The sequence below is a fragment of the Odontesthes bonariensis genome, chromosome 15, assembly GCF_027942865.1.
Source record: "Odontesthes bonariensis isolate fOdoBon6 chromosome 15, fOdoBon6.hap1, whole genome shotgun sequence".
Classification (NCBI taxonomy): domain Eukaryota; kingdom Metazoa; phylum Chordata; class Actinopteri; order Atheriniformes; family Atherinopsidae; genus Odontesthes; species Odontesthes bonariensis.
This window is the reverse complement of record NC_134520.1, coordinates 8408974-8431494: the sequence shown is the minus strand read 5'-3', so window position 1 is coordinate 8431494 and position 22521 is coordinate 8408974. Positions and strand designations below refer to the sequence as shown.

Genomic DNA, 22521 nt, shown 5'->3' with positions numbered 1-22521 from the left:
TATGACAATATCTCGAAATAATTGAATACATACATATATATTTTAATACAACAATCTGTTCATTAAGCTGTTGTGAACTAGTGAAGTGTGTAGTTACAGTTCAGCAACATCATTTTCCCGTAGTAAGACGTGTATTTTCATGCCGGCCGGCGGCGGCCGTTGTGGGGTAGAACAGCACGGACACATTGGAAACGGAAAATGCGAAGCTGATGACATGTCCTTCTACAAATCCCGTAGTTTTAAAATGGCGACATGGCGACATTTATCGTCCGTGAAATTTTACACATTATAGCTTTAAAGGTCTCATAGTGCAATATTTTCCAAACAGAGCTCTTCGTTCTCAGACTGCAGGTCTACTTGTGTCACGGCGAAAGCCGGGCTGACTCACAAATTGGACTCAATGCAGACTCAGAGAGATTTGAGTAAAGACAAGGTGTGTTAAAAGGTAGGCGATGAGCGATGAGCCGGTGAGAGGATCCAGGAGAACGGGTTACCCTGAGAGGAGAGGGAGACGGTTAGCGTGAGTCAGCTAGAGAGTAATTTATCCAAGAGAAGATGAGGGTCTTTTCTTACTAAATCCAAGAGGGTTTCCAGAGTGGAAGGGAAAGTGCTGGCTGTGGTGAAGAAGGTACTGAGTCAACAGTGAGGCGAGCAGGCAGATGTCTCCGAATCCACAGTGAAGAGCTAAGTCCTTTAGCTTGGAAATCCAGAGTTCAATGAGTAACGGAGGAACAGACACTAGGAACCTTGGAGAACAAGGTAATTACACAGAGGGTTTCACTAGGAAAGAAGTGCAGAAATCCGCTGGATTACCACTGTAGCAGTGAGAACAATCTGGTGAAGACTGGTTGCTCCTGCAGATCCTTATGAAGGCGTCCTTGACGAGCGCAGATGGAAATGGGAGCTGAAACAGACTGCGCTGCGGGCTTCCGGGCAGGAAAACATGCTCAACTCCACCTAAGACCCAGTAACCAAACAAACACCACAGCCAAACATGATCATGACAACTGGTTCCCAGAGTTTCTAAAGGTAAATGTAAATGTACTTTATTTATAATGCCCTTTAAAGACAATCCTTACGGTGTACCAAAGTGCTTTACAGCAGGTAATAAATAAAGAGAACAATAAGTAAAAACAAATAAAAACAATAAAAGAACAGTGAAAGCAATCAAATATAACAAAATCGATTAAGATAAAATAAGATAAAAGTGCCATCATACTACTGGGTATTAAAAGCAATCCTAAATAAGTAGGTTTTTAGCCTAGATTTGAGGCCCAGGTCAGAAATAAGACGCAGCTCCACGGGGAACTTATTCCAGAGCCTGGGGGCAGCGACGGAACAGGCTCAGTCACCCCAGTGTTTGCATTTTGACCTGGGCACTTCCAGCAAAAATTGATTTGTTGACCTCAGAGCTCTACCAGGATTGCGGACTGTTAAAAGCTCAGATAAATATGATGGGGCGAGGCCGCATAACCGCATAACCTTTCCCAAGTAGAATGGGAAGCAGAGCCTTCAGTTATCAGGCCCCTCTCTTGTGGAACTAGCTGCCAGTATACGTAGCAGACACCCTCTCTACCTTTAAGATTAAGGTTAAAACTTTCCTTTTTGATAAAGCTTATAGTTAGGGGCAGGGTTCGAACTACGGGGGGACTCGGGGGATCTGAGACCCCCTGAAACTGACACGAGACCCCCGAAAACATGATTTGGGAAATGTTGGGGGGTCTCTAAAATATTGGCAAAATGTGATTTCCCCTGATGAGTTATGATTGCAGACACAATGCGTGTGTGGAGGTGTGGAGCCTGTGTGTGTAATTGGCATAAAGCTGTGCTGTCCGCGTATGTTTGTGTATATAGGCTTCTCATGTGTTTTCGAGATTGGCGCTCTGAGTCATGTGCAAGCAAGCAACGCCCGCCCCCCCCCCCGACAAAAAATGGGACCCCCCGAAAATCTCGGCATAGTTCGAACACTGGTAGGGGTGACCCTGAAACATCCTATAGTTAAGCTGCTATAGGCCTAGATTGTTGAGGGACCTCTCATGATGCACCTTTCCTCCCGCTGTTCTCTTTTTTCTCCATGTACATATCACAAAATTGTTGTCATTAACTTGTGTTTCTCTCTCAGAGGTATCCCTGGTCTGGTATTATGGTGTTTTTTGTCCCCTCTTTTTTGTCCTCTCAAACCCCAGCTGATCGAGGAAGATGGCCATCGTTCGTGAGTCTGGTTCTGCCAGAGGTTTCTTCCTGTTAAAAGGGAGTTATTTCTTTCCACAGTCGCTTCGTGCACGCTCAGGATAGGAGATTGGACCCAAGAGAAGTTTTGGTGCAATCTGTTGGTTTCCTTAGCTAGGCTACTCTTGTTTTAATTGGCTCTGTATGAATTACATCTGAATTTGAATGTATCTTTGAAGTGCCTTGAGATGACATTTGCCGTAATTTGGCACTATATAAATACAATCTAATTGAACTGAATTGCTTCTGAATAATTTTGAAGAACATCGACTTTTGCTTTGCAGATTCCTGAGGCTACAACTGCCCCTGAGCGCCCAGGGGCTGAGATTCAGCATCACGACTTTAGTTTGCAGCCCCGCACCACACCACACCACACCATTTTGCTTTGCAGTCGTTTATGGCTTTTTTGGGCTTTTGATGACGTCTTTGTAGTCTCTTCAACATGACAACAAATTCTTATGTATTGCTGTACATGTGTAGGGCTCACAGGGAGATTAGTTTTTTTGGTGTTACATCCAAAAACTGTAGGGGAAGCCAAAGAACAACAATTAGAAATTAGATCAGAGGGTTGCAACTTCAAGTCCCCGCCATTACCTCTCCCTACACCTCTATTCATGGCTGAAGTGCCCTTGAGCAAGGCACCTAACCCCACATTGCTCCAGGGCCTGTAACCAATACCCTGTATCTAAATAGATGTAAGTCGCTTTGGATAAAAAGCGTCAGCTAAGTGTAATGTAATGTAATGTAATGTAATGTAGAAAAAAAAAGCCAAATTCTCTATTATTACTTTTATGGAAACACAGTGACTGCTACTGAATTCCATGAACCACCTTGTACTCAAGTCTTTTCTCATAAAACTTATTTACATCACAATGTAATGTTTTTGTATAATGCCTATACTTACTGGCTAGTTTGGCACACATAAAAAGGTTTGGAAGGTGACCTTAAAGAGACGGGAGCTAAAACAAAGCACATCAGACAGAAGGTGAAAAGTGGTACCACAGCATCGTACACTACAAGAAAATTAAGATGTTTTTCTTTTACATAAGAGCATGTAAACCTAGTCTTGCACAATCCAAAATTAACACCAAGAATTTGTAAATGAATGTAATATGGTCTCTTTAAAAATGCGTAGGTATATTTAATACTATACATTGCAAGAAACGTTTTTTGTGACTACTTGGAAGTGACCACCAAGTGTTTGAGAAACTTGAATCTGATTATAGTCATTTTTTCTGCTTTTTTTAAAGGCACATAAAATAATGTACCTACATATTTATTTAAAAAATTTACTGAATTGTAACATTGCCGTTCAAATAAGCGACATTAATGTAAGTTTATCCACCACATCCGAGTGCATTAAAAAATGCCACATCCTCGTTGTTGCATATGTGGTAGTACAGCAATATATATGGATAATGGTAATAAAGCATAATACAACAATTTAGAAACCGACATATAACAACATACCTGGAAGAGCAAATTGTCCTCATTTCCAGAGCTTTTACTGCTGGCTACATTTAGATGGTACAGTAATTGCTCCCAGAGGACCAGGGAAAAGACTTGAGCCACCCCTCACTTCCGTATAGCCTATACTGCCAGGAAAACAGGAAATAGGTCTGGCAGCTTACACAAACAAGTGAGAACATAAATAGAACTGCAGGACACTATGTTTGGTGCTTCTTGAAGGACATTCCAAAGCTCTTCTTCGGATGTTGGCTTTATTCTGTTCTCTGTCATGATGATCCCACACTGCCTCAGTAATATTGAAGTCCGGGTGCTGGGTAATATTCATAACTTCCTAAAGACCTGTTATCTTGTTTAATTTGTTATACCTAAACTTACTCTCCCTGTTTCCCTTCCTTAAGAATGGCTTCTTGACAGCTACCCTTCAATGGAGACTATTTCTGATGAGGCATTAGAGAACATTAGCTGGGTCAACTGAAGGTCCAGATGTGTTTCTCAAGTCCTGTCAGGTCTTAGCTAGACACCCCTCCCCCCTGTTGTTTAAGAGCATCACTCACAGATACTGTACATCTACTATAGTTTTTATGCCTGTCACCTCTTCTTTTGTCCTCCACTTTTCCACATCTCAAGAGAGATATGCAGAAATATGCCAAATTATAGATGGGAATTACCTTGTTGGTGTAAAAATACTATTTCATGTCTATAAAACTGTGTCATCTTTGTTTTTTGTGTTTTTTTCTTTCTGATGCAATTCAAGAAATGGGAACAAATTAGATACAATTTCAAATAGTTTCTTTGTTAATTAGTCTGTTATGTACATACACAACATTGGGTCATCCCTTGAGTTAGGTACCTTTTTATGCTTAAATGATTCAAACTTAAGCAGAAAACACATTCCTCTGAAAAGGGTCACTGGACTGAATATGAATGGAAAAGAAGCCAATTCCCAAAGGAAAACTCTAGAAAACATCCATAAAGCCTGGAGAGCTATTGCTCAAGACAGCTTTAAGACATCGGAAGAAAGTCTGGTAAAATATAAAGAAATGAGGGATGGTTGAAGGATTTTGTACAGTATCTGGATGCAGTTTTTTTTTTTTTTTTTTTTTGCTGTAATGAACTAATAAGACTGTGGTTAGGTAAAGCAAAATGCTCATTTTAAAACAGCTCACAGAAAAATACAGCACACCAGACAACGCAAAGTGGCCAATTTTATGATAATAATACGTATCATTGTGAAGCTTACATTTCTAATCGTTTGAATAATAAGCCGTACTATAACTGTCATAACAACAATAATACTCCTAATAATACCTCCACACTACATATATCACAAATCAGCAGTCATATCTGCTGGGGTTTGGTAAGTCCACGCCCCTGTGGCTAACAGTCCATGCCTGCATGGTCCGGCGGAGGATCCAGGAAGGTTAGTGTACCGAGACAGCAGAAGGACCGCGCAGCCTCGAGACTTCATCGCATGAGACCTCACCGCGCAGATTCTCGAGCTCAGCTTTCGCCCAACAGCAGGTAAATTTAAAAACACCAGGTTGTTACTGTTAAAGACCCAACCCGAATGATGTTCAAATGTCCGTCTTACGGAGGACTACCGCGCAGTTTGTACTCGGTGGCGAACCTAACAAACTAGTTCATCCTCTTTACCGTTAGTTTACCTCCGAGACATGTACCGAAGAGGCTGGAATAATGAGCAAAAGCGTTGAGGAAAGTGGCGAGCAAAGCGTTTAACTGCCTGTAAAGGCAGGGAGGTCTGCCAAATCTACTTAAATATTCTAAGGTCGAGTTCGAGCTTCCCCATGCAATGACTTATTGATGGTTTGTGCTGATTTCAGTGTGAATCACAGCTCTCCTCTTACTCAGTAAGCACTTTCCACGAAGCTTCTGTTTCTAAAGTTACTAAGAAAAAAAGAAAAAAGATCCTTCCTGCAATGCGGCTAGTTTTTTTCCATGTCCTTAACGAGAGAGGACTTTTTGTATGCCTGGGCTGGGTGTGTTCCCAACATGTCTGTTTTTGGATATCTGGGATTCAGACAAGTTTCCTGTCAGGAAGAGACGAGGATATGGCCTGGTCAGCTCAATTCAATGGCTGACTCATCCAGCAGGACAGTGTTTCCCACCCCAGCTTACCTGAAACAAGACTTATTATCCCCTAGACTGTCTATCTACTGTGTTTTTTTCATGATGTCAGTTCATTTTCAACGTCAACAGAGCCCCAGTGCAGGTTTATGTAGTAGAAATAATATTGACGTAGCAGTAAGTAGGACTGTACAGGGCTGGAAGTTTCTCCAAAACCCATAAAAACATCTAATTATCATTCAAAAGTATAGTGTTTCAGCCATTAAAGGGTCATTACTCAGCATGTAGGCCACTGTTGGTTTTTAGTTTTATGTTTGCACTGATTTTTACATGAAAATCTCCTTCTCTATGACTTTGTGCCTGTCGAACAACACAAGCAAAGTTAACATCACTTCGGTATCCAGCTATTTGGGACTTGCTGACCTTTTCCAGCAATTATTCACATGCTTTGGTTTGTAAAGATGGCAAATGTTTATCAAAGACACACTTCAAACTAATAAATATTGGTTTTCAAACCAAAACACAGATGAAAGCAGTAGATCTATAATAATAAAAAAACGTAATTTTATGTTTGCCTGCCAAAAGAGCTCCAATCAGTTAGTGCAAAGTGGAGAAAGAATATCTGAGAGTGTCCTAAAGTGCCCGGATATTAGCGGTGGGTTGGGGGTCTTTGCGGTTTGGCCTTGCTTCCCATAGATGCCATGTGAATGGCAGGATGCAGGTTTTCCCAGTAGAACATTGCATTGTCCTAAGATGAGCAGTGTTAAGGCTGAGTTATACTTCTTTTAACTGCCCTTGCGCGTATGTTAATGGCTCGAGATGTTTATACTTCATTTTACTTTGTCGGCGGTTGCGTGTGCTTCACTGCCAGGACAGTAGGGGAGTAGCGTTTTTTTTCAATGACAAGCCTACTACGATGAAAGGAAATTCACCGCCAGGAGCTGTTTGGCAAGTCTCTCTTCCATAGATTCATGCTTCTTCTTCTTCTTCTTGTAAATAGCCGGTATTTTGTCAGATTTTCAACACCTTGGGGGTCTAAACGACTACTTTCTCGCCTGAAAATGTTTCAAATGTTGCTAAAGTTATATATTTACAGAGTTTAGCCTATAGCTTAAGGGAAATCAGCTTTTCAGGCCGGCTGATTTCGGCTCAGGCAGGAGTGAAGTGCACTGTGTGTAAACGCTCTAAATACTGTCAGATTGATCAAGTAGTAGGCGGTTTCGACCACAGCCAGTGGCTTGCGCTTGCGTCTTGCGTGAAGTTTAGAAAATTGAGGTGACACACGCAAGCACGCAAGGGGGGGCTTGCGTTGCGTCTTGCGTTACCGACTATAAACCAGGCTTTATTCACTTTTCCTGTCAGTGGGTTTAGTGCTGTGGCTGATCGCTGTAAAAAGTATTTATAACACACTCTCAAGGTAGCCTGCTAAATGTAAAAGTATATTAGCTTTAAATTAGTTGTGAAATGGCTTTAGAAAACTCCATAAATACACACACTGCTGGAAGACAATGTCAGGGTTTGGTAGTCTCCAACATTTCCTTGCAAAATATGCCATGAAAATAAATAGATGATAGATATCCAGAAAGTCTGCAGAGACATGACGTCAAGCTGGTAGTTTTATACAAGTGAGATGAACGATGCAAATTTAGCACTTATCTCAACGAAACAGATTTTCGTTACTCGTACCAAAATCATTTCTCTCACTACTTCTTTGGGAAATCTTTGAAAAAGTTGCTGAAGAGTTGCATTATGGGAAAGGATTCACTTGAATGTAAACAAATCAGGATTTCTTAATGTGCGTCTTGTGGCAACTTTATGGAAGTGGAGTGTTAAATTGTTGAAGTACTCCTTTAACACTAAAGACAGTATTTACAGGTGCTTAGAATTACAGGGGAAAAAAATCCTGTCACAATCAGTTTCCCGATCCAGACATGATGAAGAGTTAATGTATCCATCCTGCTTAAACGTTTCTGTTAGTGTGCAGGAGTAGTAAACCAAACGCAGGATAGTAAGTACATGATGCTTTAACATGACGCTGCTTTGTGACGCTGTCGCTAGTCAGGGCGGAGGAAATTCGGGCTATTCAATATATACTTTGTGTACTTATTTAGAGGTTTACAACATCTGCACTGTGGAGCAGTAGGGAGATGCCTTTATAAAGCTTCATGTTGATCATCATGGACTTGTCTATGTTTTTGTGTTTCTGCTTTTAATGCCAATCTTTTGAAATCAGGGTTGCCGATGGTTGATATATGATGGCTTTTTATGTTTATTGGCTGATGCAGCATCCCACACCAGACCATTTAGCGTGAGGTGCACAGTCAGTAAAATGTATACATTTTGATAATAATTCAAAAAGAGACTGTATGCCTGCTTGTTCATCCCAGTATTAAGATCAACCTTTTCTTTAGAAAGGATATTTAGTAAGGATTAGTAAGAATTGCAATTATCAATTGAATTGTCAGTTTTAGGTCTCTGTTATATTATCAGCCTTGTCATTATAACTCACTTAACTCGCAAACTTTAGTTGTCGGTAGTTGTCAGGTTCAAATACCTACAAATTTATAAAGAAGCGAGAGAGACGTTATAGGACTTTTTAACTCATGAGGAGAACCGACGAGGAGACAGCCTTCACAGCTTCGTCCTGATCAATTCTGACCATCTCCTCACGCCTCCTCTATTTTATTCAGCAAGTGGGTGTGTACAACAACTCTCAACTGAGAGGAAAGGGGGTGTCACGTTTCAGGCCGCATTCCTAACAAGGAATTTTTACGACCTTAACACAAATGAACAAGGCACACTTTTCTTACAACTCTTATTCAATACAACAAACAGAGTTTATATGGGATAACTACATCACATGCATTTACAACTCAACAGTAGTGCTGTGCGATATTACTATATATGCCGTAGTGAGATATAAAAATGTCTACCGTACGATATAGCCCTCTATTGTTTTTTTTTTTTTAATTACACGTTGTATGAACAATGAATGAAGGCCAAATGTAAGTGCAGCAATGTTAGTATTTTGCAGTATCATTTTTACGTCACACGCAAAGACTCATTTACTGCAGTGCTAAGGAAGCATGCATGGATACAAACAACAACATTGCAGAGGCGGGGAGCTTGGCGGAGAGTTTAGCAGAGAGAACGATGGAAAACAAAATGGAAACTGAACCCAGAGAGTAATTGGTGCCGGAAAGAGGGCCATAGTGTGGTTTTGGTTTGGATTTTAAAAAAGTCAGACACCGACCAGACAACGATAATTTGCAAAACATGCCGCCAACAAGTCGTTAATAGCGAGTCGAGCACGTCTAATCTGTTCTATTACTTAAAGACACGACATGAAGAACAGTACAGAGACAGCGTGAAGATGCAACAAACCACCTTGAAACCACAAATGAAGAAAAAAAACAAAATAAACGAGCCTGAACGAATCGTTGACCAAAGGCATCCCAAAGGCATTTCTTCATTTGATTTTTTATTGCGTTTTATATATAAAATATGTGTTTTATAGATAAAAAGAGAAGAGAAATTGCCATTCATTTCATATATTTCATACATAATTTTTAGAAAAAATACTATATCGGGATATAAAATTTTGTCCATATCGCACAGCACTTGTTGTCAGTAATAATTGTGACATTCCTGGACAGGAATGCTAAAACGTTGCTCACCATTGTCACAGTTACATCTGCTATGTCAAAGAGACTACACAATATCATAGATGCTGTGCTACTTTAGAAGGGACCCCAAGACCATGGACATGTTGATGAGTAAAGGTCGTGCACTTGATGATTCACAGTAAATGGTAAATGGACTGTACTTGTATAGCGCTTTTCTAGTCTAGCTGACCACTCAAAGCGCTTCTAACACTACATGACACAGTCACATACTCACACAGCACGTCTATGTCTATGTATACACTATGTGCTTTCTAATCATTCACACATACATTCATACACCGATGGATGCATAGGTAGGCAACGTGGGGTTCAGTGTCTTGCCCAAGGACACTTCGACATGTCGCCCAGGGAAGCCAGAGTCAAACCACCAACCTTCTGATTGGTGGGTGACTGCTCTTCCTCCTGAGCTACAGCCGCCCCAGTAGAGAGTGAGAGCGACTTACTCCTGCTCTCCTCTGAACTGATCCTGTTGACCTGCAACAATATAAATGTAAATGAGTATTTTTTGCTGACTCTCCATTGAATTGCCACCTGAACATAATAGAGATATTTGAATACCTCCATGAACCTGGGAACTGTGTTGAATGTGTATGTGTGTGTGTGTGTATGTGTGTGTGTGTGGGGGGCAGCATTAGATCCAGGGAGGATCTTCCAAGGCACATTGGTTTCAGGGGAGGCCAAGAGGTGGGGGTTTACTGGTGTCTTATGGCTGCTGCTGTCTGATTTCCTAGTCTTTTTTGGGGTGCAGACAATAGAAGCCACAGTTTGCCACCTCATGGCCTCATGGTTTTCAGCATTTAGTGCTTCACAGTCAAGTGTGAAGTGGCTGAAGTGAAGTGAAGTGGTTCTCAACTGGAAAACAGTTGAGTGGTTCCTCTGTGTTGGGGATGAATCTTTACCTCAAGAGGAGGATTTAAGTTTCTGGGGACTTCTTGACAAATGAGTCTAGGATAGAGTGAGGAATGGACTTATTTACGCTACGGCTACACGAAAACGAAACGAGGGATTTTTTGAAAACGGGTACGAAAATTATTGCGACCACACAGGAAAGCTTCTGTGTCCACATGGAAACGCGACGCTTGCTGAAAACGATGCAGTACACACGAAACACCTCTAGGTGCGCTGTAAGCCACCCCCACCGGTTACACCAGAACAATAGAAGAAGCAATGCGCATGCGTGTACGCCCCTACTTCTACCAGCGCGAAGCTCGCGTTGTTCCTTCAACAACGCTGCTGTATCTAGCAGTGTCTGCAGCAGTGCTACGATCAATGTTGTGGGGTCCATGATGATCGCTGTCTGTCCTTGTTATGTTGTCTTCTTCTTCCGGATTTTGAATAGAAGGCGCTTTTTGTTCTGGTCACTGACGTATGTGTATACGTCACTGGCGTTGGCCATGTGGCTGTGACGCAGATGTAAACGAATCCGTTCTGGCTGTAACAATGGAAACGAAACGACGCCGTTCTCAGATCTTCCCACTCTGGAACCCGTTCTCAAAAACTATCGTTTTGGGGTAGTGGGAACGCCGGCTCCGTGTGGCCGCGACAGCCAAACGATAAGCAAAAGTATCGGTTACAGTGAAAAACGTTTCCGTGTAGCCGTAGCCTTAGGCTTTGTCAGCAGTAATGAGGGCATTGCACTGGTCCATTGTGGTGAAGAGGGAGCTGAGTGGAAAGGCAAACCTTTTAATTGTTTGGTCGATCTTCTTTCCATTAGCTTTTCTGACTTGGCAATGCCTCTGATCTGAAACTCCAAAGATGAGCTGTTGGGGAATTATCTGACTTTCCCTCCTGTACCTGTTGCCTCCATGACCTGACCTTGGTTAAATGGAAAAAAATAGATGGATAGATGAATATTTATTGTATGTGACAATTCACTCGAACAAGACTCTCTTTAACAATCAAATACAACACAGTATTTTCTGGTTTTATAACAGCTAACAGAACTACCCGCAACCAACAGCCCTTTAGGTGTTTCATAGTTCTTTCACTGACTATGTTTGCACAGCAACAATACTGAGCTGCGCTCAAATGGTCTACCTGTTAAGCCGATGGCTGTTATTAAAAAAAATGGCCCAACTAATTCATTGGCCAGCTTGATAAAAATAAAATAAGATTTAAAAATATAAATATAAGATTAATTGGGAATTAAATCAATATTATTAGTGGTAGGACCATTAATTGCTCTACCACTACTAATATTGTAGAAATTCATAATGTATGTACAATAAGTTTCTTTTTAGATGGAAAATGCAATTAAAAATGTTATGATCTGATACTGATATACTGTGTATATTACTGTCTGCCACAACTCCCCTCCTCTCGTAGGGAGTACATTTAGCTAAAAATAATTTCCCAGTATATCATGTCACTATGTGGCTAATCTGGTGCTTCTAAAATGGTGTTCCTGGATTCAACTGTTGGACTTATTTAATGATTTCTGTCATTGGGCTGAATGTTCCATCACCCTTTGCAGTCAGTGTAAACATCTCTGCAGCTGTTCTAAACCCTTCTTGTTGTTATGACACTGAGGTGAAGGAATCAATGATGACATTCTTGAGGAATCTTAATTGAACATGGACAACTACGACCTCTGCTAAAGCCACCAGGCTTTTGAAAAGCAACACAATAACTTTACGTAAAAAGGATCAATAATGACAGCTCTGCATTTTGTGTCATGGAGCTGCAGATGAAACCCTTTACTTTATGTCCTGACAACATTTAGATTATTCATTTGACTTTTAGACATACAAAATAGTGATTATTCAGTAGTGTAGAGGCATACCAAATGTATTATTCTGTGCACTGTTTTATTCTAAAGATCACCATGTTTGTGTTCAACACATATATTTTATGTTTAAAGGACACTGCAGCCAACCAGATACTGGAAACAGGATACTTGCACCCGTAGCCCTTTACAGAAGGTGACCAGAAAGAGAGAAGGAGCAGATAGCATTATCAAGGATATGCCAGTCAACAGTTACTTGTTTGATTTTTAAAAAATAGTCTTTAAATAAAATTAAATGGAATTAAAAGTATTACTCCCAAAGGAGAATTATTATTCTGCTGTAACAAAGACCCTGCTGCTATGTGCTGACATCTCAGATTTTGTATTCCCAGGCATGGAGCCATTTTGCAAACAAGTCAACTTTTTGGACTGAGAAATTAGCATCCAAACGCTTGTCACAGGATCTGCAAAATTAGTCATCTATTTAGTCTTTTGTGTGCACCAAGTTTTAAATAATTACATTAGCAATGTGCATTTGTGTTTTTCCAAAGCTCCACTCGATCAGTTTGAGGAAACATTCTTCATTTATTCACTTATTCATGGCCAAGAGCCCTTATGAGAATGGGAAAAGTTGAGTACCTGAGGTTTGGAGCCCTTCAGAATTAAAAAATAACCTAAATCATCACCAGGTTTTCCCACATACTAAAAGTAGATAAATATATTTTATATTTTTCATTTTGACTACCCTGTTATTTGCTGCTGCTACAAAACGATTTCCCTGGCGACATGAATAAATGATCTATCTCTATATATCTAAAGATATCCAGTTACACAAAAGTACTTTAATTTCAGCTCAGTCTTCTGCATAGAACAACTTCAATGTTGTTCTATGCTTATAGGTTGCTTATAGGATGTTTATAGGTTTCTTCACATAAACTGCTCATTTTAGGTTCTTCAACAATATTTCTATTGAATTAAGGGCAGAATTTTGACTTGGCCATTCCAAAACATTTAGCCTTGTTTATTATTCTTCTGCTATTCTTTAGCTTCTGGTTATTGTATTGTTGTTGAGATTCATACATATACGAGCATATTTCTTTCAAATCTGCTCGTATAATAGAGAATTAATTTCCTAATCAAAGATGGGTGTCCTACCCAGATCAATCTAATCAGGCCCACACGATGATGCTACTACTGCAGGTGAGATAAGGCTCTCAGTCTGGCAGTGTTTACCCTTTTCCCAAACATAAAATTAGTCATTTAAACAACTATTTGGGTCTCTTCTTGCACAAATATTTTGATCTTTAACACACTATCGATGGGCAACAATTTGGCAACTTTTTGGAGAATGGAGGCTTTTTGCTTGCAGCCCTGCCATGCATTGTTGTTCAGTGTTTTCCTGATGGGGGATTCATGAACATTAACATTAATCAAAATGAGAGAGGTTTGTAGTTGCTTGGAAGTCCCCTTTGGGTGTATTCGTGATCTTAAAATTTTCCCTTGCGGAGCGATCTTTGTTGGTCGACCACTCTTTGGGAAGCTAATGGTGCTCTTGAGTTTCCTCAATCTGTTCAGTCTGTTTGACTGAGAGCTGATGGAGTCCAAACTCTTTCGAGGTTTTGTTACCTTTTACAGCCCAATAAGCCTATGCAACTTTTTTTCTAAAGGTTGCCAGAAATAACCCTTTGTTTGTACCATGATTCACCTCAGCAAACGCCTTCTTACATGTAATTATTATCTTGCTAATTTAAAGCTTCTTAACCTGGAAATGCATTTATTTTTCGTTCCTTACAGATATCTATGTTTGTAAATCTGATGTTGCTTTAGGTCAAATTCTGGACAATAAGAAATAAAATTAATAATCACCAAGTTTACCATCTTATTTTAGCATGTTATCATCCTTATATTTGCCAAAGAAAATCCATCACTAAGTTTAGCTGAGGCTAATAGTAATACCACCCGTTTGTAAAGGTATCAAATTTAAGATTAGAGGTTAAATTGAGTTGCAAGGCATTTAAAACTGGAATTATCTGTGCATTACTTTGAATAATGTTATTGTTTCAACCCCAATTTATGTTTAAAATCTAATTAACACATGGTTGATTTTTCTCTCCTGACAGGCATCATGATTCCTGTGATGGAATTCCGACAGTTCACTGAACAGCAGCCAGCATTCAGAGTCCTGAAGCCGTGGTGGGATGTGTTCACTGAGTATCTGTCTGTAATTATGCTCATGATTGGTGTCTTTGGATGCACTCTACAGGTCAGTAAAAGTGCCTCACCGTGTTTCATTATTGAAATAATGAAAAGAAGAGTCTCAAGAGAAATGTAAGATTAAAAGCAGTTGCTCTAGTTTTTGTTTTTTCATTAAAGCTAGAATAATTGAATTCATCAGTGAAAGCCTATAGGTTCTCCGATGGAACATTACTGCTCTGCACAAACTCAAAAACACCAGTTCTCTGCCTTTACAACCTGGCTTGGGTGTAGCAAAGGAAGCATTCACCCCATCAGGATTTTAGCTGTGGAAACATTTCCCCACCCTGCCCCTTTTAGTAAACCAAAGATTCCAAACTGCTGTGACTTAACCCCTTAACTCCTCCCTCTGTGATGAATGGGAAAAGTGTTTGGCTGCTGTAAGCCTCCTTAGTGGAAATCCTTGAGATAACACCAAAACATTTTGAGAAAAAGTGTTAACAGGATATCTATCAGAATGGGAACAGCCATTGTTTCCCACTCTGACGTGATAGTTTGGACATTATCTAAGAGTATCCAAAATGAGTGTACAATTAATTCTGCATCCACGTTTACTTTATAAGTCAGAGCTGTATCAACATGCATTTATGTGTAATTACTTGTTATTACACTGCCTGACATGATAATCACTTAATTTAGTTAGCAAGAGAAACATAGTTAGCTGAGGCACAATGATATGTTTGCAGCACAACTGTGTTGTAGTAATTATTTTTAAGAAAGTATATCCACTGTTCAGAACTATTTGGAGTTTGTGTACTACGTTTGTTTGAAAGAATCTAACACTAACATGTGCTGAGTGTCTAAGCTTCATGGAGCTAAACAGACCATACAGCATTTCTTCCATGAAACCTGATAGCAGGGGTTGAAAGGGCCCCTTTCCTGTTGTTAGCATTGCAGTCAAGCAGCTGCCTTTCATTATATGCATCTCAAGTAAACATCATGGGCATTTGTTGTTTACTCATGCTATCTTGTGGCTACCATTCAGAAAATGTATCTGCACTCAAGGGACCAGGTTACACTGAGAAACCATGTAACCATGTTGCAGGAGATTAACAGATTAATTCATATGCACAATAAAACTGGTAACTCTCAATGAAAATGAGGCAAGCTAAAATGACTTAATTTTCAGTATTTCCTTACAGTGCAGTTGAGTCAAAGCTTATCAAATTATTACATTTTCATGTCAAAGTTCATGCTAAATATACACAGGTCCATCATCATTTTGAAACTCTAACTGACAGTGAAATATCATGTAACTGGGATTAATTATTAGTCTATTTCTCTTCATTTATTTTGTACATTAACAGCCTTCTATGGGAAAATAACGTTTAGGCTTTGTAAACAAAAGAGGGCACATGACAGATATAACAGAAATAACACTAGTCCAGCCCATCACAGAGCCCCACAGAGACAAACGAGACACAGAACCATACACGCACACACTCACTGCTCGGAGCAATTTAGAGTCACCGATTAACCTGACGTTTTTGGATGGTGGGAGGAAGCCGGAGTAGCCCACGCATACATGGGGAGAACCTGGGAATCAAACCTGAAACCATCTTGCTGTGAGGTGACAGTGATTTCATTTAAAGGCTGTCAGTCAGTCAACTCTATCAGCTGTTGGAATAGAATGTGGAAGCATCACATTTCCATTAGTTTTATCTTTTACTTTTAGGCAAAAGATGATTGTTCTTGTTAGCAGTCAAACTGACATGTTTTTAAAATCTGCATTTCAATCTATGAAAAAGGTATCACAAATCTGAGTATGAACCTGTGTGTGATGCTTGTACAGAAAGAGTAATTAGTGTCAACACAGGAAGTCAGACAACAACAGTATGTCAACAGTTACATAGAGAAGTTATTATTGTAATTTACATAAACCTCTTATTATGAAGATTTGATAATGAGGTGGTGCCTGTAACTGTTAGCCTAGAAATCTAGACGCCCCTAGCGGCCGCAAATGGAATTTGCTACAGCTTTTTGCTGTACGGGTCTGGCTTGCTAGGCTAGGTAACTGTAGGTACTGGTAATGGAAACTGTTGTAATAGGAAAAATGTGCAAAAAAGGTAGTTTATGCCTGTTTTGAATTTGATGTGAAATCCTATCTGACCTGGCAAAGGTCAAAAAGGCGACTAGCTGAGCCTACAAAAAATAAACTTATGTGACTGACCCAGATCTTCCCAGATATGATTAAATATCTTAGACATACCCAGAGATGACAGTATTTCCTGAATAAGAGCAATCTCCATTTACCTCTGTTAGATGTCCACTGCAGTTGTTTTTTTTCTTCTCAAAGTTTGCGTCAGGTTAAGACAATTACTTCTACTGAATTTCAACCACTAGCAGTAGCCTATATGTAGCCTGTGCTGCCATCCTCTGGTGACACAACACAGCCTAGTTTATTTGTTTCAAACCAGTGTATGGAAAGATGACTACTTTACATTTGCTTTGGCATTTAAAAAGATTGTTTCAGATTTGCTTCACCAATGAATATAAGTCTGGTCTCTTGTCTCATTTGCTAAATTCACTCTATTCACTACGGATAGAACTCACCTTTTCAACCTTAGCTTGACCCACGAGAAGGTACCACTGTTGTGGAAAACATCCTGTCTGGTTCCGGTACCAAAGAAAACTCATCCTTCAGTCATCAATGACTACAGACCTGTTGCCCTGACATCCCACATCATGAAGGTCCTGGAGAGACTCCTGTTGACCCACCTGTGTAAGCAAACCAGCACATATCAGGACCCCCTGCAGTTTGCTTATCGCCATGGAGTTGGAGTTGAAGACGCTATCATACACCTGCTTCAACAAACCCACTGTCATCTGGACAAAGCAGGCAGCACTGTGAGGATCATGTTCTTTGATTTCTCCAGTGCATTTAACACAATTCAGGCTGATCTGCTTCGTCTGAAACTCCAGAAGACTCAGGTGGAGGCCTCAACAATCACCTGGATTAATGACTACCTGACAAACAGACCACAGTTTGTCAGACTAAAGAATTGTGTGTCTAACCAGGTGATCAGCAGCACAGGAGCACCACAGGGGACTGTACTCTCACCATTCCTTTTCACTCTGTACACTTCAGACTTCCAGTACAAGTCAGACTCCTGTCATCTACAGAAATATTCAGATGACTCTGCAGTGGTCGGGTGTATCAGAGATGGACAAGAAGCTGAGTACAGAGAGCTGATGGACCGCTTTGTGGCATGGTGTGGGAACAATCATCTCATCTTGAATGTTAACAAAACAAAGGAGATGATTGTAGATTTCAGGAGAAACAGGGTCAGATCAAACCCTGTTTCCATCATGGGAGAAGAAGTGGAGGTGGTTGAGGAATATAAATACCTTGGTGTTCATCTGGACAACAGACTGGACTGGAGACACAACAGTGAAGCCATCTACAAGAAAGGACAGAGCAGACTGTACTTCTTGAGGAAGCTAAGGTCCTTCAAGGTTTGCAACAAGATGTTGCAGATATTCTACAAGTCTGTTGTTGAGAGCGTCATTTCCTCTTGCGTCATCTGTTGGGGCAGCAGCATCAGAACCAGGGACCTAAAAAGACTCAACAACCTGATAAGGAAGGCTGGTTCTGTTCTGGGGATGACTGTGGAACCTCTGGAGACAATAATGCAAAGAAGGATTTTGCATAAAATCAAGAGAATTATGGACAACCCTGAACATCCTCTCCATGAGACTGTTATCGGAAAACAGAGTCTCTTCAGTCAAAGGCTTCTTCAGTTTGGATGCAAAACGGACCGCTACAGGAAATCTTTCCTGCCCACAGCCATCAGCATCTATAATAACTCCTTGATTTAATTGAGCTACATCAACATTTAATTTCCCTCTGGGATGAATAAAGTATTTTTGAATTTGAATTTTTTGAATTTGAACCCATTGTTAAAATAATTCCTCAAATAAAATGATAGATTTACAAAATCCTATATCCAGTCAGGTTTCAAGTATTACATGGCACCCTCTCCAGCTTCTCAAATAATACCATCAGTTCTTGTTCCAAAAAGACCATGGGGGCAACTGCTGGATGCTGAACTCAACGCTTCGAACTCAAACCCAGGTGACGTGGCAATGGCATCTCTTTTCAGGGCTATGGTCGACAGATTTGTAGAAAAAGCGATAGGTCAAATAAGTCAACCCTGGCCAAACTCTTGACATGTGGACAAACTCATGTATGACCAGCAGACCTGAAAGTAAGACCAGCTGAGTTAAAAGATCCAATGATTCTGTTAAGCTTAGGGTCCACTTCTCCCCTTAGAGGGAAACAACAGTGTAAATCAGTTCCAAGCTGTTCTGAGGTTGAACCTTTATCATATTATGAAACATTGCTATCCTAATGGGAGTGCTCTCTTCAAAGATATCAGTACCATCATCCTTACGGACACAACGGGTCACTGTTTACTCGATGAGCGTGAAAATAACGTTATTCCTTTGCTATGGCACAGTCATCAGAACTCAGCCCCAAACATCTCAGACAGAATTTGGACCAACATGTTAGACAATTCTCATGCACAAAATTAAACAGCATATCTCAAAAGAATGGTGTTCCATGCTTCCAGCAGTCTTCCTGTGACTTGTCCATAGAATAAATGCCAAGTTACACTTAACCTGTTCGGTCAGCACATGGTTGTTCAAAACCTTACTAAAAGAATTTCTGTTGGTTTGCTCAGTGGTTTAACATCCGTCTGTAGATTAGTTATGTAAGGCCAGTTTAACCCTTTGTGTTTATAAAACTCTTTTTTTACTGAAGACAGTTCAATGAAACTGGATTTTATTGCATTTTACTCTGAAACTAAAAACTGATTACAGTGTCTATGTAGTTGTGTCTTTTCAGTAACTCTGCTTATCTCTTTGTTTTCTTCCATCTTGTCGTAGGTAATGCAAGATAAAATCATATGCCTTCCTCAGAGAGTATCGTTGCCTTCAGTGAACAGCAGTGAAGTGGAAATTAAGTCACAATTGCAGTCCAATACATCATCTGTGCTAAGAGAAATGACTGGCCTGAAAACTGATCTGGATCTTCAACAATACAGTTTTATCAATCAGATGTGTTATGAGAAGGCTCTGCACTGGTATGCCAAGTACTTTCCCTATTTGGTTCTCATACACACTCTCGTTTTCATGGTATGTAGCAACTTCTGGTTCAAATTCCCTGGCTCAAGCTCTAAAATAGAGCATTTCATCTCAATGCTTGGCAAGTGCTTCGACTCTCCCTGGACCACACGAGCTTTGTCTGAGGTGTCTGGAGAAAATCCAGAAGAGAAGGATCATAAAAAGAATGCTATGTCCAGGTCCAACCTTGTTGTGTCTCCTGGGGAAGGCAGTCTGGAGAAAACGCAGTCCCTCCGGTCTATCCCGGAAAAGATTGTAGTTGACAAGCCATCAGCAAGTGTTCTGGATAAAAAAGAGGGAGAACAAGCTAAAGCACTTTTTGAAAAAGTGAAAAAATTCAGACTGCATGTTGAAGAGGGTGATATCCTCTACCTTATGTATGTTCGCCAGACCGTCTTCAAGGTGTTAAAGTTCCTCGTGATCATTGCCTATAATAGCTCGCTAGTGAATAAAGTGCGGAACAGAGTACGATGCGAAGTTGAAATCCAGGACATGACGGGCTACAAAGACTTTGAATGTAATCACACCATGGCCCATCTGTTTTCCAAGTTGTCTTACTGTTACTTGTGTTTGGTGGCCGTCTATGGATTAACAAGCCTCTACACCTCCTACTGGCTATTTTACCGCTCACTGAAAGAATATTCCTTTGAGTATGTGCGTCAGGAAACTGGCATCAATGACATCCCTGACGTCAAAAATGACTTTGCTTTCATGTTGCACATGATTGATCAGTATGACCCTCTGTATTCCAAACGATTTGCAGTTTTTCTCTCTGAAGTTAGTGAGAATAAGCTGAAGCAGCTCAATCTCAACCACGAATGGACTGCAGAGAAATTACGGCAGAGACTCCAGACAAACACAAACAACAGACTTGAACTTCAGCTCTTCATGCTCCCTGGCTTACCTGACACGGTCTTTGAGTTGACGGAGTTACAGTCACTCAAGCTAGAGATCATCAACAATGTCACCCTCCCTGCCTCAGTCTCTCAGCTGGAAGATCTCCAGGAGCTGTCTCTTTACCAGTGTTCTTTAAAGTTGCACACAACTGCTACCTCCTTTCTCAAAGACAACCTGAAAGTGCTTCGTGTGAAGTTTGATGACAACAGGGAACTTCCTAACTGGATGTACGGTCTGCGCAACTTAGAGGAACTCTATCTTGCTGGGTCATTAAGTCCTGATGCCTCCAGGAATATAGTTCTTGAGTCTCTGCGCGAGATGAAATGTCTGAAAACTCTCTCCCTTAAGAGCAATTTGACCAAGGTACCCCAGTCGATTGTTGATGTATCCAGCCATCTGCATCGCCTGTACTTGCACAATGATGGCAGTAAACTTGTAATGCTCAACAACCTGAAAAAGATGACCAATCTGATAGAGTTGGAGCTAGTGCATTGTGATCTGGAACGTATTCCACATTCAATCTTCAGCCTGACAAGTCTGCAAGAGCTCGACCTGAAAGAGAATAACTTGCGCTCTATAGAGGAGATTGTTAGCTTCCAGCATCTTCGAAAGCTCATTTGTCTCAAACTGTGGTACAACAGCATCATGTACATCCCAGAGCATATCAAAAAGCTCAGCAGCCTGGAGCGCCTCTACTTCAGCCACAACAAGATTGAGATTTTGCCCTCGCACCTGTTCTTGTGCAACAAGCTACGCTACCTGGATCTCTCCAACAATGACATCCGATTTATCCCTCCGGAAATCGGAGTGCTTCAGAGTCTGCAATATTTCTCCGTCACTTGTAACAAAATCGAAAACCTCCCAGATGAACTGTTCTTTTGCAAAAAGCTCAAAACGTTAAAGCTGGGCAAGAACTCGCTGTCCATACTCTCGCCAAAAATTTCCTACCTAGCTCTACTGACCTACCTGGACCTGAAAGGCAACCACTTTGAGCTTCTGCCACAGGAGCTCGGTTGCTGTCGTGCTTTGAAGCGCAGTGGCCTTATAGTAGAGGAGACACTGTTTGAAACTCTGCCTTCAGACGTCAAGGACCAAATGAAGGCTGAATGAAATGCCTTGCTATAACCACAGTGCCTACCGTTTGTTCTGTTCGTCAGTTCAGAACATTTGTTTTATATCAAGTAATTTTTGCTCGTTTGTTTCCAATTTCCTAAATGTAAGGAAAGGAGAATTTTATTATAATGTCTCACATTCTGTGGTGGTAACAAGAACATGCAGTATCATCCAGCCACAAATCTTTTGTAAAGGTATAGTTAAGCATTTTGGGAAAATATGCTCTTGTGCTGTCATGCTAAAAGTTCCAGGAGAAGATCCATATTTTTCTCATACCTGTATATTGACCATTTATCGCTCAACGCTGGATGGAGCCAGGCCAAGTCTCTAACTCTTTTTCAGTGAATTCTTTATGCTAGGCTCTAGCTTCTTGGAAGGATATGGGTGTGATATTTATCTCCTCAACTTAAAATCAGCATTTTTTTCCCTAGATGTCAAACAGTTCCTTCCAATCGCATTTACCGATACTGCTACATAAAATAGTTTGTTCACCAAATATAAATGAAACCTGAAACCTCACTTACACTAAGTGTAGGCCAGCAGCCTTAATATGTATTATTTATGTATATATTTTATTTTGCTCTCAAGAGACTGTTCATTCACGGAAACCGCAACAGGGAAAAACTGAATATATCTTATGCAAGTATATGTGATAACTTGGTTTAACAATTCAGTACTGTAAAAAGCTGGCATTGAAAGCGCATTAAACTTTAACTCCTGTAATATTAATGTCTTCCTTTGGCTCTTAAGATGTGCAGCCTCTTGTTAACATGCAGGGCTTACTTTAGTAAACAGGACTAAACAGGACTCGCTAACCAGTACATCCACATTTGATAAAAATCTAAAAAAAACCAAAAAAAGGCATGTTTTGATTAGTTCTTCTTAACCAATGATGTGACACCATCCTTCCATCCATTCATCCATCCATCCATTCAT

General features: G+C 40.5%; 1 protein-coding gene across 1 annotated transcript; it reads left to right on the top strand.

Annotated features, from left to right (window-relative positions):
- The first annotated feature begins 5110 nt into the window (after window positions 1–5110).
- Window positions 5111–21582, top strand: lrrc8c (leucine rich repeat containing 8 VRAC subunit C). The gene is made up of 3 exons (XM_075484918.1): window positions 5111–5220; window positions 14316–14458; window positions 19339–21582. The coding sequence occupies exons 2-3, from the start codon at window positions 14321–14323 to the stop codon at window positions 21580–21582; spliced, it is 2382 nt and encodes a 793-aa protein (XP_075341033.1). The 5' UTR covers window positions 5111–5220; window positions 14316–14320.
- The last annotated feature ends 939 nt before the right edge of the window (window positions 21583–22521 follow it).

Excerpts from the sequence above, each read along its gene's own strand:
- lrrc8c (XM_075484918.1), top strand. The coding sequence starts at position 14,321 with ATGATTCCTGTGATGGAATTCCGACAGTTCACTGAACAGCAGCCAGCA. Across the intron at positions 14,459-19,338 it reads TCTTTGGATGCACTCTACAG|GTAATGCAAGATAAAATCAT; the intron begins GTCAGTAAAAGT and ends ATCTTGTCGTAG.